The sequence below is a fragment of the Falco naumanni genome, chromosome 6, assembly GCF_017639655.2.
Source record: "Falco naumanni isolate bFalNau1 chromosome 6, bFalNau1.pat, whole genome shotgun sequence".
NCBI classification, from domain to species: Eukaryota; Metazoa; Chordata; class Aves; order Falconiformes; family Falconidae; genus Falco; species Falco naumanni.
The window spans coordinates 49,720,924-49,734,577 of record NC_054059.1 but is presented as its reverse complement, the minus strand read 5'-3'; the positions used below and the strand labels follow the sequence as shown (position 1 = coordinate 49,734,577).

Here is a 13,654-nt window from a genome sequence, read left to right as displayed (position 1 = left end):
CAGATGCAAAATCTACACCTAGGACAAAGGACTGGAATACAGTAACATAAACTATGCAGGTAGTATAAACAAAAGTCCTAATGTCAAACTTAATAATGATGTTTACTGAAGGCAGTGACTCACCGGCTTTCTGGAGATGGTGGGAAGAGGGCAAGACTTCAAAACACTGTACAAATAAAAGAATAACGCAAGTGACCAAGCTCCTCTAATCTTGGGAAGCTAAGATGCTTCTTTTAATCTCAATGAGTATGTATAAGGTTCATAATGATTAATAGAATGTACATAAGCTCACTGAGGTGAAAAATACACTGCTTTATTCTTAAATAGTACATGACCTATAAAGTAAATAGTGTAAATCTTAATCATCAGTTTCCTGCTGAGTGTTTCAAAGATGAGGAGTAGTAGCTTTTGAAAAGATCTTTCCATAAATGCTCTGGAACTTCATTGTTTAAATTGTGGGTTTTTTTCTAGGCAGTTTATTGCTTAGTAAAATGTTCTACCTTATAATTGCTTTTGAATATAAATAAGTTCTTTTTCCTAGAAATGTTACTCTATCTTAGATGATTTCTAAAATCAGTCTGTGATGTTTGGCCATGTTTACTCCTCCTTTCCACTTACATATTTGGGTCCTTTTGTCAAATGAAGGAACTGGTACGCAGTCAGTAGATTAGTAAATTCCACAGTATGAGCACTTGTTGAACTCACTGGATAAATCAGCTCCTCAACTTTTATTATCCAAACGAGTTAATGTTGAATCCTGTCCTGCTTTCAAAAGTTGCAGTCTTCCCAAACAGAATTATTCACCACTGAATGGATCCCGTTTTTTATACGTTAGCTCATGAAGCAGACAGATTTCTTTAGCTAGGATGAATGTCATTATTTCAGTGTTAAATATTTTCAGCAGAGGGCAGAGCAAGGTCTGATGCAAATCCATGTTTCTCAGTGGGGAGCCATGATCTTCCTCCGTTGCTGCTGGTAGGCGCAGAAGGAAAAGATCTAGATGAGGTTTGTGTGAAAATGGTTGCCTGCAATGGACTGGATTCCATGACCCAGGAAGATGTGAATAGATGCGCGTTCTAGTGTTTACAAAGACCATGCTGATAGCACCACGGTGCAGGCTTTTCACATCAATAACCCAGCTGTTCTAAGCCATGGGAGACAAGAACGGGTATTTTGTCCTGCTGCTCCAAGGGGAGGGCAGCGTTTTGCTCTAATGAGCTGATGGAGTGCCGCTGCCAGTGAGAGGGTGCTTGGCTCTGGTCCCACGACAGAACTCTGCAGCCAACAGAGCCTCCTCATCTCGTTTCTTTAGCACTTCACTTCTGATTCTTTGGGTTTACTAGCACAGATTTCGCAGAGCCACCGTGCCTTTCCACATCCCTTGGCACCATGGGAATCTTGGTCGGGAGGGACCTTGGGAGGACACTCAGTCCAGTCCCTCAGGCAGAGTAGGACAGCAGGGGAGGTCAGCCCTGCCTTGCCTGGCTGAGCCTCCAGAAGCTCCCAAGACCTGCTCCAGTGCTGCACCACCCACCTCCTGGAAGTGTTTTCCAGATGTCTCACCCGACTCTTGCCAGCTGCCAGCTGTGGCCCTGGCATCTTCTTATATTAATGGGAATTGCCAAGATAAATTTAGCTCTCTTATCTTTGTAACTACCCTTCAAGGAAATGTACTTCTCCCTTAGATCCTCAGTTTTCAGCAGAGGCTTCTGTATTCCGTAGAGGACTGCACTCCACAGGCAGTGTCCGTAAGCCTAGACAAAAGTGCAATCCCTAATTCCAGGCAGTGCAATCCCTAATTTCAGGCAAGGGACCCCCACAGCGGTCCTTCTGCTGCTCCGTGCCCCCCTGTGTCTGCAGAGCTGCACGCTGCCGTTGGTGGTCCTCTCATCCCCAGCTCTAACCTGTCTTCTCAGAGTCTGTAGGTTCATTTTAAGAGAGTCTCAGTTAAAACCTCCCTAAAGGTCGCCCTGTTCTCTAGGGTGCACAAGTGAGGAAGCCAGGGTTTGTGCTCATGCAAGGGGTAGACATAGCCAAGTCCTTATCAGAATCTTGGCTTTTTATATTTAAAGTCCATTTGCATGCTGTTCTTCCATCTTATATCTATGTTATAGACCAGAAAATACCCAAGGAAAACACTTAAATAAAAGCTATACATTCCGATGTATCTGAACAACAGTAATTTATCCTGGAGAAGTTTTCCATCTCTTTGTTCCATATCTCTGACAGTACAGAGTTTGTTACATTTTATGGCATAACTCACTCAGATTTATTGATTTAAATGCTATCATTTTCATATCAATTTATCTCTGGTTTTAACTTTATGGATTTCAATGAAGTTATACAATGGATCTTTTTTCCCAGTACTTTATTTCAAAACATTGGAAACAAAGTTTCCTGGACTTTATTTGCATTACGTCAGATTTCTCACAGAAAAGGGGTTTTTTTTAGCATCCTGGATCAATCTAAAGTCTAGGACAAATATAGGACTCATTAAATGCCATTTGTCTGAGAAACAGAATAATGAGATTGCACCATGATGTTATGTGTCTGAGTATGTATCTTTTTAGCAGTTAGGACACAGGACCAGGATTCAGGAAGCCATTTGGCAAACATGAAATTAAGCACTTAACAATCCTCTGCCTTATATTTTCCATCTGTGAAATGGGGATAGTGATGTTTCCTTCTTTGAATAGCACTTTCTGATTGAATGATCTATGATAATCATGATTACTGTTCGGAGTGACATCAACTCTATTCTGAATTGGTTATAATTAGAATGTTTAGATGAATGAAAGCGATTACAGAGCCTGTATGCCACAAACATTTAAGCCTGTGATTAATTCTATGTATGTAAGGAATCGAAGTTTACTTCAGTGAAGCTGCTCACGTGAATAAGATTAAGCACGTTTAAAGTGTTTGCAGAACCACGAATGGAAGGCTTTAACTCAGTTCTTAAACACAAATAAATAATAGTAGACTTCTCATGGAAATTTCCAGGAAATTTATTTTAACTGTATGCTATGGCATGTTGTGAAATGAGTTTTTAATTTAATTCACAAAACTCAAATGTTACATCCATTAATGATAAATATTGGCTTTCATATCACTCAATATGTTTTCTCAGAAAAGTAATCCTTCTTTAAGTTTTGGCTACAGCTCAAAAGCTTATTGTTAAATACATTTTGTTAATAAGATGCTTGACTCATGGCAGGCCATGTTGTGAATGACTGATTACCAGGGATATGAAATGGACCTATTTCCATTCTACTGCCAGAACAGTTATCTTGAGAGCTCATTTAGAAAGGATTTGTTTTACTCAAAAGAAATAGTTTATGTTTTTACATTGCAAGGCTTTCATTTTCTGTATGATGACAGCTAGTTATTCAGCTTTACCAAGGATATGGGAAAAGTTGCTCAAATGTATGTTGAAAGAAATTCTGCAGTAGCAATGGGAAACCACAGAACCGTGCAGATGTGCCAGATGCGCATGGTGAGAAGCAAGTTCTGGCCTGCTGCAGCTGAGGTGCTGAGCAGCAGCAAAACCCAGGGCTGGCTGGGGTGGGGACTGGCTTGTGACCATGAGCTGCAATCAAATGACCCTTGGCTGCCTTCTGGAACAGAAAACACATGGAACCACACACAGCCTGTAGCAGTCTGGTGGTGGAGGAGTTTAGCTGTTGGGTACCAATTGGTTTTCCATCCTTCAGTGACCTTTAATTTTCTTGTTTATACAGTTGATGGTCTGGATAAGGCTTCAATCGCTAACTCGGATGGACCAGCCCCAGGATCCCAAACTCCTCCCTTCAAGAGGAAGGGCAAACTTTCCACCATTGGCAAAATCTTTAAACCATGGAAATGGCGGAAGAAGAAGACTAGTGACAAATTCAGAGAAACATCAGCAGGTATGTCTGTGGCCCTTTGGTGGCAAATAGTAGGAAACACTGGTGAGGAAAAACGTAACCTTGTTCAGCTTCTGTCCTGAACCTGTCACCAAAATTATGCAATTTATCGTTCACTGTACATTATATTCTTTTGATGTTGACAGTGATCTTTTTTTAACTAAGAAACAGTAGGCTTTATGTTACATATCCTCAAATATGTTGGGGATGTCTCTATGTTCTCCTAATAGTCAGTGACTTGGGTTATGGAACAAACCTTGCCTTCACGGGGACAGAAGTTTGATCTGTGCAGAGGAGAGAAACAGACATGGCTGTGCCCAGCAGAAGAACGAGGATCAGCTTTCATTGCCTTCATACAAGCTGCTCTGCCCCTTCACTTCCCTGTTGGCCTGTTGGCCAAGCTTCCAGGATGGTCTGAAATAAAACGCTGTGATTGAATTATATTCCTTCTGAAAAAGAGGAATATTGAGGGCTGGGATTTAGTTAGGTTTGTTTGGTGCCACCTGAGATGCTCTGGGGTGTCCTGGCTGCTCTCCCAGAAGGTTCCACATCATATTTTCCAACCCTGTGCAGACATCTCCAAAACCCTGGGGCATGTCAAGTGGCTGTGGGCACCCACTTTTAGGAAACTGAATGCCACCCTCCATATATGTGTATGTCTCTCTGTGTGTCACAGCTCTGGCCAAGCTTTCTCCAGAAAAATCCCAAACTTCTGTTTTGGGATTCAGACATTTGATGCTGTGCTTTTCTAAACCTGAGTCTAATCAGTCCACTGAGCATCTATGAGTTCTTCAGATTCATTAGCATAGTGCAGGCCCTCTGTCCGCTGTTTTCCATGATCTAGGTAATAAACCCAACTAATCTCCTAAAGTGTCTTCAGCAGGCTCTCCTGAACTCTTAGGAGTACACTACTTGACATTTTAAACCCAAAGCAACCCCTGACAATTACAGCAAGGAACTCTGTGGTTTTGCAGTGTAACTTATAAACAGTGTAACTTCTAAAATATGCTTTATTTATGCAAAGGGAAAACCCCACCCATCTTCTGTGGTGTCTACATCATTCCAGATACCAGCTGAAGTTTTGGGCAATTTTCTGAGATCTTGAAATCCTTCTCTCAGCCTACTTCTTCTCCTCTTCTCCTTCTTCTTCCCCCCTCCCTCCCTTAATTTTCCTGTCTACCCTGCAACAAGACCCCCACAATTTCTACCACTATTGCAATCAAAAAAATCCTCTCAGTCTGATATCTCCTTCATTGCTTCCAGTTTTCTTCAGCTTCCCCAGTACTTCTACAATATTGCTAGAGAAATGTTACTTCTAGTTAATGACTCCTGAATGTTGTGCAGCTCCTGTTGGATGGCTATGTGATTTTATAGGCAGTGAATTCTTCAGAATAATCACCACTCATAAGCTGTGTATACAGAAATTCCCCAAACTGTCACAACATATTAGCATGTGTTAAATTGTTATGCAATTAAGTAATAATGCCTGTGTCATTTTGCAGTTATTTTTTACAAATGAATATCTGGTAAATTAATGTTAAATACAGTGTTTCTTATGTTGTACTGTCTTTCTTTAGAGGGCTTCGGTCCAATCTTACAAGCATAACATCAATTCTTACAATACCAAGGCAAACCATGTGTTCATACTTCATTTACAAGAGGAGGAAATCAGGCGCAAAGAAATGAAGGTCAACACTTTCGAAAGTGCTGCTTTAGTTAATTGCTTGTACTTAAATTGCCTGTCTCATGATGGTGTGATCCCTCAAGTCTTTTCAGGGGTGTGGAGAACCCACGGTTCCCATTAGCACTGACTCCAAATGGAGTTACTCAGGACAGTTTATCCCAGGGTGAGCACCTGAAATGCTTAGGAGATGCCTAACAGTAGATGTAATGGACAGAAAACATTAAATCCTCAGAACTGTAATGAATATCAAGCTTTAAAATTATGCTATACATACAAATAGACAAACTTTGAGTCACAAAATACTTTATTCAGGTGCCGTACAGCTGGTGATAGGGGTTGTTATTTCCCTGAACCTTGCTTCATTCATATACCTAGAGCATCGGAGCTACAGTACTATGAACATTACAGCAGATTATGTGAAACATTTTACATTTTGAGTCTGATTTTGCCACTGCGTGCTCCCAAATTGTAACTGTATTTATTACTTTTTCTTAAGAAGAAATTATTGGGAAGCAGCATCCATCTTAACTACCTCAAAAATAATTTTAAAGTGATAATTTGTCTTCCAAGTTCGCTCAGCTGTGTCTGTTTACTTCTACTGCCTCCTGTGTAGGACCAGGTTTGTGATGAACAGATCACAAACCTGATGCAACTGAAAACAAATCCAGCAAAACATAACAAGAAGTACTTTTTGCGCGTTTGTGAAAGTTACCACTTGGATTTGTGTCCTAGCACTGTGATTACTGTCAATAAAGCCTGTTGAAGCAGAGAGGAAAAAAGAGACCCACTCTTCTGGGTGACTTACCATTTAGACAAGCTGTTTTTTTTTCATTTGAGCTGTGGTTTTACAGCGCTGCCTTTAAGGTCTGGAAGCTAAAAGAGTAATATAGGGCTTGTCTTTTTTTTTTAAAGTTACAGCTATATTTTGTGATCAGTCTTTTCTTGAAAAAGGAGAGCACCAGTGTGCAAACAGAAATTCAAAACAGTTAGGAGAATTTGTGCTACAAATTGGCAGAACAGAGTTGATGGTGAAAGATTAGTATAGTCCATAGATCATATAAGTAGGAGCTCTTTTGGTCAGTTGAGTACACAGTTGTATATAATGATGTATTGAAAAGTAGAAGATAATTATCTGCACAACGAAGTATTTTTGTAAATGGTATAGCAAGCAGATGGAAAAAGTCCAGTGCAGGAGGAGGTAACACTTAGTGGACTAACTGAAGTCGCTGCTCTAAGTCCAATCACAAGACTTCATATTTGGTAGTCTTTTGTGGCAAAAAAAGCAACTAACAGGAGTGATTCACTAGTGTATCTAGAAGTATTAACTTCTATATAGGCTTTTAAATTATCTTGGAAAACCTTTCATTTTTTACTTCATTGTTTAGCTAGCGTCCTGCTAGGTAGCCATGTAGCACATACCAGGCTTTTATACAGTGTACACTGCCATTATATTTAATAACATAATGTAAAACAGCTAATAAAACACAAAACCACTCTAATGCTCTGAATTATATAAACTACAGTGTTTCAGTGCTTGTATAGTTTGTGATGAGTAAGTATGCAAAATTTAATGTATGTCTTGGTGAACAGAACTTGAGATGTTATATAAGAGATTTGGGAACTTCTGATATTTTTTCATTATTCAGTGGATTGATTTTTTTTCTCCAAGGAGTACATATGCTCTATTTTTAATAAGTTTCTGCTTATGCATGCTGCTACAGTGTAAAATTTGATTTATTTAAATTATACAAACATTGTGACATAGGGAATTAATTTCAGGTTTTCAAAACTTCTGTATTATTTTGTACATTCAGTCTGTCAGCTTGTATTTGTGTGCCCCAGTTTACATGCATTTTGTCAACCATTAAAATATTTAGTGCTTTTTTTTTCCCCTTAAAGTGAATATCTAGGAGTTATGTAGTATCTGAAAATCTTGACTTTCACCTCAAAGATAGCATGACTGGCTTTCTAAGCTGGGGAGATGAGAAGAAAGTGAATCTGGATGATAGGAGTTGTAAGAGTTCTGTAAGTAATGGAAAGGTTCCCAAATTATTTTCCCCAAAAATTTCATATGAGAGTTTTACCCCTTGTGACTCTTAAAGATGTAACCTGCACATTCAGGCATTTGGCTGTGCGAAAGTGGCGCAAGGACAGTTCCCAGAGCTTTTCTGTTGAGAAAGAAGATTGTATCTAAGTATTGACTGTTCTCCACAGAGTGAAGACTCGGAGTACCTCTTCAGGGCAAATCTATCTTATAGCCTTTCTTAGGTGTCATTGACATTTACCCTCCTGTCTACATACAAGATACACATTTTCTCCCAAGCCTGGCTGTGCTTTCCGACCTATGCCAGCAGCATGTCGTGGGTTTTTATTCGTGCTGGTTGCTCATTAGTAGTCCTAGTAGTGCTTATAGGAGTGGACCGGAGTAAGTCATTTATGCGTTGACTTCCAGCGCCCTCCTGCAGTTCCTTCCCTGCCTTGGAAAGAAGATGACCTCCCCACGTATTTCCATGTAGAGAATCACAGGGATAAATGGTACTCTTCTGCAGTACTAAGGGTAAGGGTTGTGTCTCCAGAAATTCCAGAAACAGACAGGGTGCCGGCCTCAGCTGCACCATGAATAAGCTATAGCTTTTCAGTGCCAATCAAGTTAGCTTGCAGTGAAAGCATGGCTTTACGTGCTTGAGGACTATTTTCCTGTCAGGAAACCCTGCAGCTGTAGGGAGGTACCATCTGCTGTTAACCTCCATGTTTGTAAGGTATGGAATCACTTATGTTTGTGTATGCGCTTCACGTGCGAAGCTGGAATTTGAGATCAAAAGTAGTTTGGATTGCATTTATCCTGCCTCAGATGGTAGATTCAGAGAGGAAAAAAACTAAAAAAATAGTTATCCGTATATTTCTTGAGGAAACAGACCCAGGACCAATGGAGACTGAGAAGATGCATTTACTTGGCAAGTTGCCCCTTGTTGCGTGCTAACTGAAACTTGCTTATCTGACTTGAGAAAGAAATGGGAAAACATCCATACAAAATTGAAGTCCTACAGGAAATCCTCTTCCTCAGACTACTCGATCAGAGATGTATTTACATTACAGAACACGGGGTGTGCGTGTATGTGTGTGTGCCTGTGTGCATCTTACGCGCAGGAAGCCCATCTCCTGGCCTGAGACCATGGGAGACATTACCATGATTGTCATATTTATTGCCTATCTTCTTAACAGGGCTACAAATTGATAAATCTGTGTGCAGCTAAAGAGTTTCTTCTCAGACAGAACGCATGCTATTGCAAAGAACTCATTGCTTTTGCTGGGTTTTCAATAGGCTTTTTGAAATAGGTTCTTGCTAGCGCCTTGCCAGGGCGTGTACCGTGCAGTGCTTTCACAAAATCTCACCCAGCTGTCTTATGCTAGCAACTGAAAGAGGTTCATAAGCAGCAAATACCACAAACATGAAAAAAAGGATGGAGATCTAGATGTGGAAGTATTTGTGCCAATGTGGGAATGATGGTTGGAATTTTTTCCTTTAGCAACATATTTTCCATGCTGTATCTCAGAAAATCTGTTCTCTGGGCACTGGTTGTCTACTTTCTGCCTAGAGGGCTTTCAAAATTAAGTAAAAACAAACAAAAAATGGCATCATCTCAAGGGTTTCTCCCCTCCACAATGTTTTGCTGTGAAGGAAAGGAAGGCAGCAGTTTGTGCCTTGGCACGAAGCAGATGCCACTTCAAAGTTCCACTGCAAGAGTATATGCAGACAGGCAGCAGAAAGCAATTTTAGCTCTTACTAGGTCAGATTAAAATTAAAAATCTGAATTCTCTCAAGCTTCTCTTGGAAGAGCAAAACTAAAGACTGGATAATATCCAGAATCTCACAGCTCTCTTGAGTCAGAGAATGGTTTTTAAGACTGCCTGAGTTTGTAGCTGCTGAATATCATCACTAAGCAGTCTCTTTTGAGGGGTTAGGGAGGGAGGGATGGAAACTGCTTTCTGAGGTAAACTGTTCATATGATTAGTGTTACTGCTATTTGTACTGGGCCAAAAATGCAAATGTTTGTGGGAACCCTTGGACAAATAAGGTTTACTCAGGTCAATGAGGGATGCATATAGTGTGATAAATTCACGTGCTTTCTGACAGTTAGACCTGAAGTCAGGGCAAGCTTTGCTTTTGACTGCAGCAGGGGAGGGATTTTGATGTGGGATTTTTTGTGTCTGCTGGAGCATAATGTGTGACAGTAGAGTCCACTTCACATCAGCCTTCCTCAGCAGGACGGTCAGGACTGACTTGTTTGTGTAATTGGTCTCAATACATACCTGTATATAGATGGGGAAATTGTTATTTCCATTTCATGATTGCTTACCGTTATGAACAATGTGTTGCTGTTAATGTTGAAATGTTATATATAGTCACATTTTTGTATATACACATATATATCTATATATCATATATATCACAGACACATGGTAAGATATTTATATTTGCAGATTTATATACACATTATTATATACACATATGACAGAAAAGATTTGTAGTAATAACATCAGCTGGTCACTCAGATTAAGAATGTCGACATCATGGTGGTACGCCTAACAGTATTTATCATATATGTGTTTGAGGATAGGAGTAGTCATATACTCCTTAGTGAGGAATAGGTAGTAACTTGTAAGGTCAGAGACTGCAAAAATGATGATCAGCAGGAACACAGAGGCAAAGGTGCGTTTATGGAAGAAGGAAATAGGTATCATATTGTGGCAAGTTCTACTAGAAGAATAAGGAAGAGGAGAGAGGTAAGTCTGGAAACCAAGGATACAAAGTTTAAATTTCTTCAAGTGAAGGAGAAAGACCCAGATGATGAAGTCATGACAGCTGGTGAGAGGAGGGAGCACACGAAGCAGAACAGTGGTGGAAGCGCCCAGCTACAGTCCTCTCCCTCTACTGAGCTCAGGAGACTGAGCTATTTCTAAGGTGATGAATAGTGATACCCATCCCAGGTGGTTCTGGTAGATGATAATTGTTTCTACAGTTGTCTGTGCCATTAGCTCAGCAGCAGATGGCCCGTAGTCGTAGCTTTACTTCTGTTGATTAGATATTTTGAACTGTAAATTGGAAATTCAGCTAGAATTCCTATGCTTTGGGTTGCTTGGTTGTTCATTTTATTTATCACAATTTTAATATGGGAAATTACACCTGAAAACGTACCTCAAATTAAACACTTAACAAATGTCAGCTTGTGTGATATTGCGACTTTTATCTTTCTATGCCCTAAGTTGCCTATCCGTACAGTGATAACACCTGTGCGTCTCACATTGTCCCTTAGATGACGTTTGGGCCATAGAGTGAAAGGTAAGGTTAAAAATCTAAGCAAATAAATTGTTCATTGAACACAGCGCAGTCTGTATCCTAAACAAGGCAGGGATGGCAAAAGTAAACTACATAACAAACAAATAAAAGCTGTACCATCTGCACATTCATTAACCTTTGTTCAAACATTCCCTGACTTTTGAATGCTTGAATTTGTAACTTCGATGAGAGTTTACTGAAACATAGCAGTAGTCAAATGTGATTAGCTCGAGTGAGTAGTTTGTGACTCTTAAAACTCACTGCCGTTGGGCTGTGATAATCAAAATACTTGACTCTGTAAATGTGGAATGCGTTGTATAGTCCAAAGTCTGTAATAAGCAGTAAATTATAATGAAGAGTCCACCCTGGCTAAATAGCACCCAGTATAGGTTCATAAGTAGACAAGCTGCTCATTCCTCTTATGCAAGGGGACATATTTTTGGTCACTTTGATTTAGATTAAAATTCTGACTTTTTCTTTGTAGGAATTAAATTATATGATACTCACAGTGAATGCTAGCATGATTTATAATGTTCTTTCCATGGGCCAAGTAATATTTTAAATAAATTATCTTTTCAAGCTGAATTAACTGAGCTGCATCAGTTTAAATAAAAACATTACTCATGGCTAGCATTTTAGATGATGAAGGATTGCAGCTTAAGCTTCTTATCTCTTTGTAATTTTTCTAATCTGTGAAATGGAGATAGTTATGTCTAAGGGATGTTATGAAACCTATGCAATGTTAATAAAATGATTTGAGGTCTTCCGGTAAAAGTGTAAGGAGTTAATGTCTTTTAATGCCAATTGACATTTTCCATGATAATTAATTTGATACAGTTGTTAATTCAGTGTTGTAGAACTGAAAAAATGCATCATCCTGAAAACTAGAGAGACATTGATGAGGGGGTCTGATTCAGTGTTCTTGAACTTGGTGTAAAGAGTATCATTGTTTTCAAGTGGTATTGGATTAAGTTCTACAAATAAATGTATGAGAGCTCACCTGATTTGACTGCCCCCAAGAAAACAAATGTGAAAAGGAAACAGATAAGAAAAATAGTAGGAAGTAAATAATACCTCTGAAGATGATATAATAATAATAGAATATTTATATTGCCAGCAACAAAACAGGTATAAAGTATATGTGTGAAATGGTTGTCGTTGGGGTCTATGTTAAAGGATATTTCACTCTGCTTGTAAATACCCTGGCTTTCTAGAAAGATTAAGACCCTCCATCTGTGCCTGCCCACGTAGTCCTCTGACTTCATGGCCCCTGTCTCTTTTAAAGCAGTCTCCGTGGGATGGAGTGTTCACCTACATGGAGAAACCCTTTGCAAGAATAGGGCACACTCCTGTGCTTTGTTTGCTGTGCCAATGTGACACACACTTGCAAGGCATATACCTTAAAAAAATAATGGGAAAAAACCTGGAAAAGCTGTTGAGTGATTTAGGATTGGGACCCAAGGCAGTCTAACCTGATCTAACTTGGGGCTGCTCCTCTTTCCAAGGAGGCTGGCTTATATGGAGAGCCTGCAGGGCTCCTTTCTATTGCCAGAATGTGATTTGAATGCCGTGAAGGTTTGACCTTTAACAGACGCATCCCACAAAATACCCGAGCATATAAACACAGACCCAACGCCAGTTTACATGTTCGTGAGCCAGTACTGTTTGCATTCATGAGCTGTTGATCTCACAGGCATGGGTAGCTTGAACTGGGCTGATCAAAATAGTTACAGCCCCCGGTTCTTCTGCCAGAAGTTGGTGCTATTTTGGCAGGGAAATTCATCCCATGCAGAGCAGTCGCTGAATCTTTGCACTTTGCTGTGTGAGAAATAAAACCGGTGCTATAAATTTGAGAAATGCAGAATCTACTTCATCTTCTGTTTAACCATCTCCTTCCCTGGCAGATAAGGGGGGTGGGGAGCTGTGAGCAGAGATGCCTTCAGGTGTCTGAGGCCAGCCAGCCCATCTGTGAGTCAGCAGCTGGAGTTACGTGCTGCGGAGAAAGATGTTTTGCTATGCATGGAGGGTGGCTTCCTCAGAGCTGCCTTCTCTGTGCCTCTGCAGGAGCCGGCACTTCGCCGTGTGGCTGTTCACTCCAACTGGGCTGGTGCATGTGAGATTGACAATACTTCTTGCAGTATTTAATCTGCATAAAGCAATTAGACTGGTCCTAAGCAGTGTTTGAATTAGTTGATGAGATAAATGACCCTATCCCATAGCATTAATAGGATGAAATCTAGCGCAGCTGAAGCTTTGCTGCGTACCCCTTGCCCTGAGCTCGAGCTCCAGACATCACTTGGGTTTTTGATGATTGTGTGTAAATATAATCAGCATGGGAGATTAACTTTTCCTGACAGAGAAGACAGGATTTTACAAGTGATGCTCACATTTTATGGACCACGCACCATGGTTCAATGGATCATTACAGTGGCCTCCCAGATCACTGACCAAACGTTGTGTTGGTTTGGCGTGGGGTGCAGTGGTGGGCTATTCCATTTTGCCATCTGTAAGTGCTTTTCCCTATAAAACCATTTAGAATTTTTCCCATGGGAAATAAACGTAATAATTAAAATGCTTCCTGTCACAGTCTTTTTTTGTGTGTTGTATGCTTCTTTTTTTTAAGCTAAAAACAGGATGCTGCATTTGTTTCCGTGAAAGCCAACCAGCCTGGATGAGGATGTTATTCCCTTTCAGAACATAGTTTTCTTGCTCCTGTTTAAGGTTGTGTTG

General features: G+C 40.1%; 1 protein-coding gene across 3 annotated transcripts in view; it reads left to right on the top strand.

The window, feature by feature from the left end:
• Positions 1-13,654, top strand: part of PHACTR2 (phosphatase and actin regulator 2) — a 141,028-nt gene that overhangs the window by 84,249 nt on the left and 43,125 nt on the right. For all 3 annotated transcript variants that reach the window (XM_040598044.1, XM_040598046.1, XM_040598045.1), the window contains exon 2: positions 3,738-3,905. In XM_040598044.1, coding sequence (XP_040453978.1) covers positions 3,738-3,905 — 168 coding nt within the window. The remainder of the gene's footprint in view (positions 1-3,737; positions 3,906-13,654) is intronic.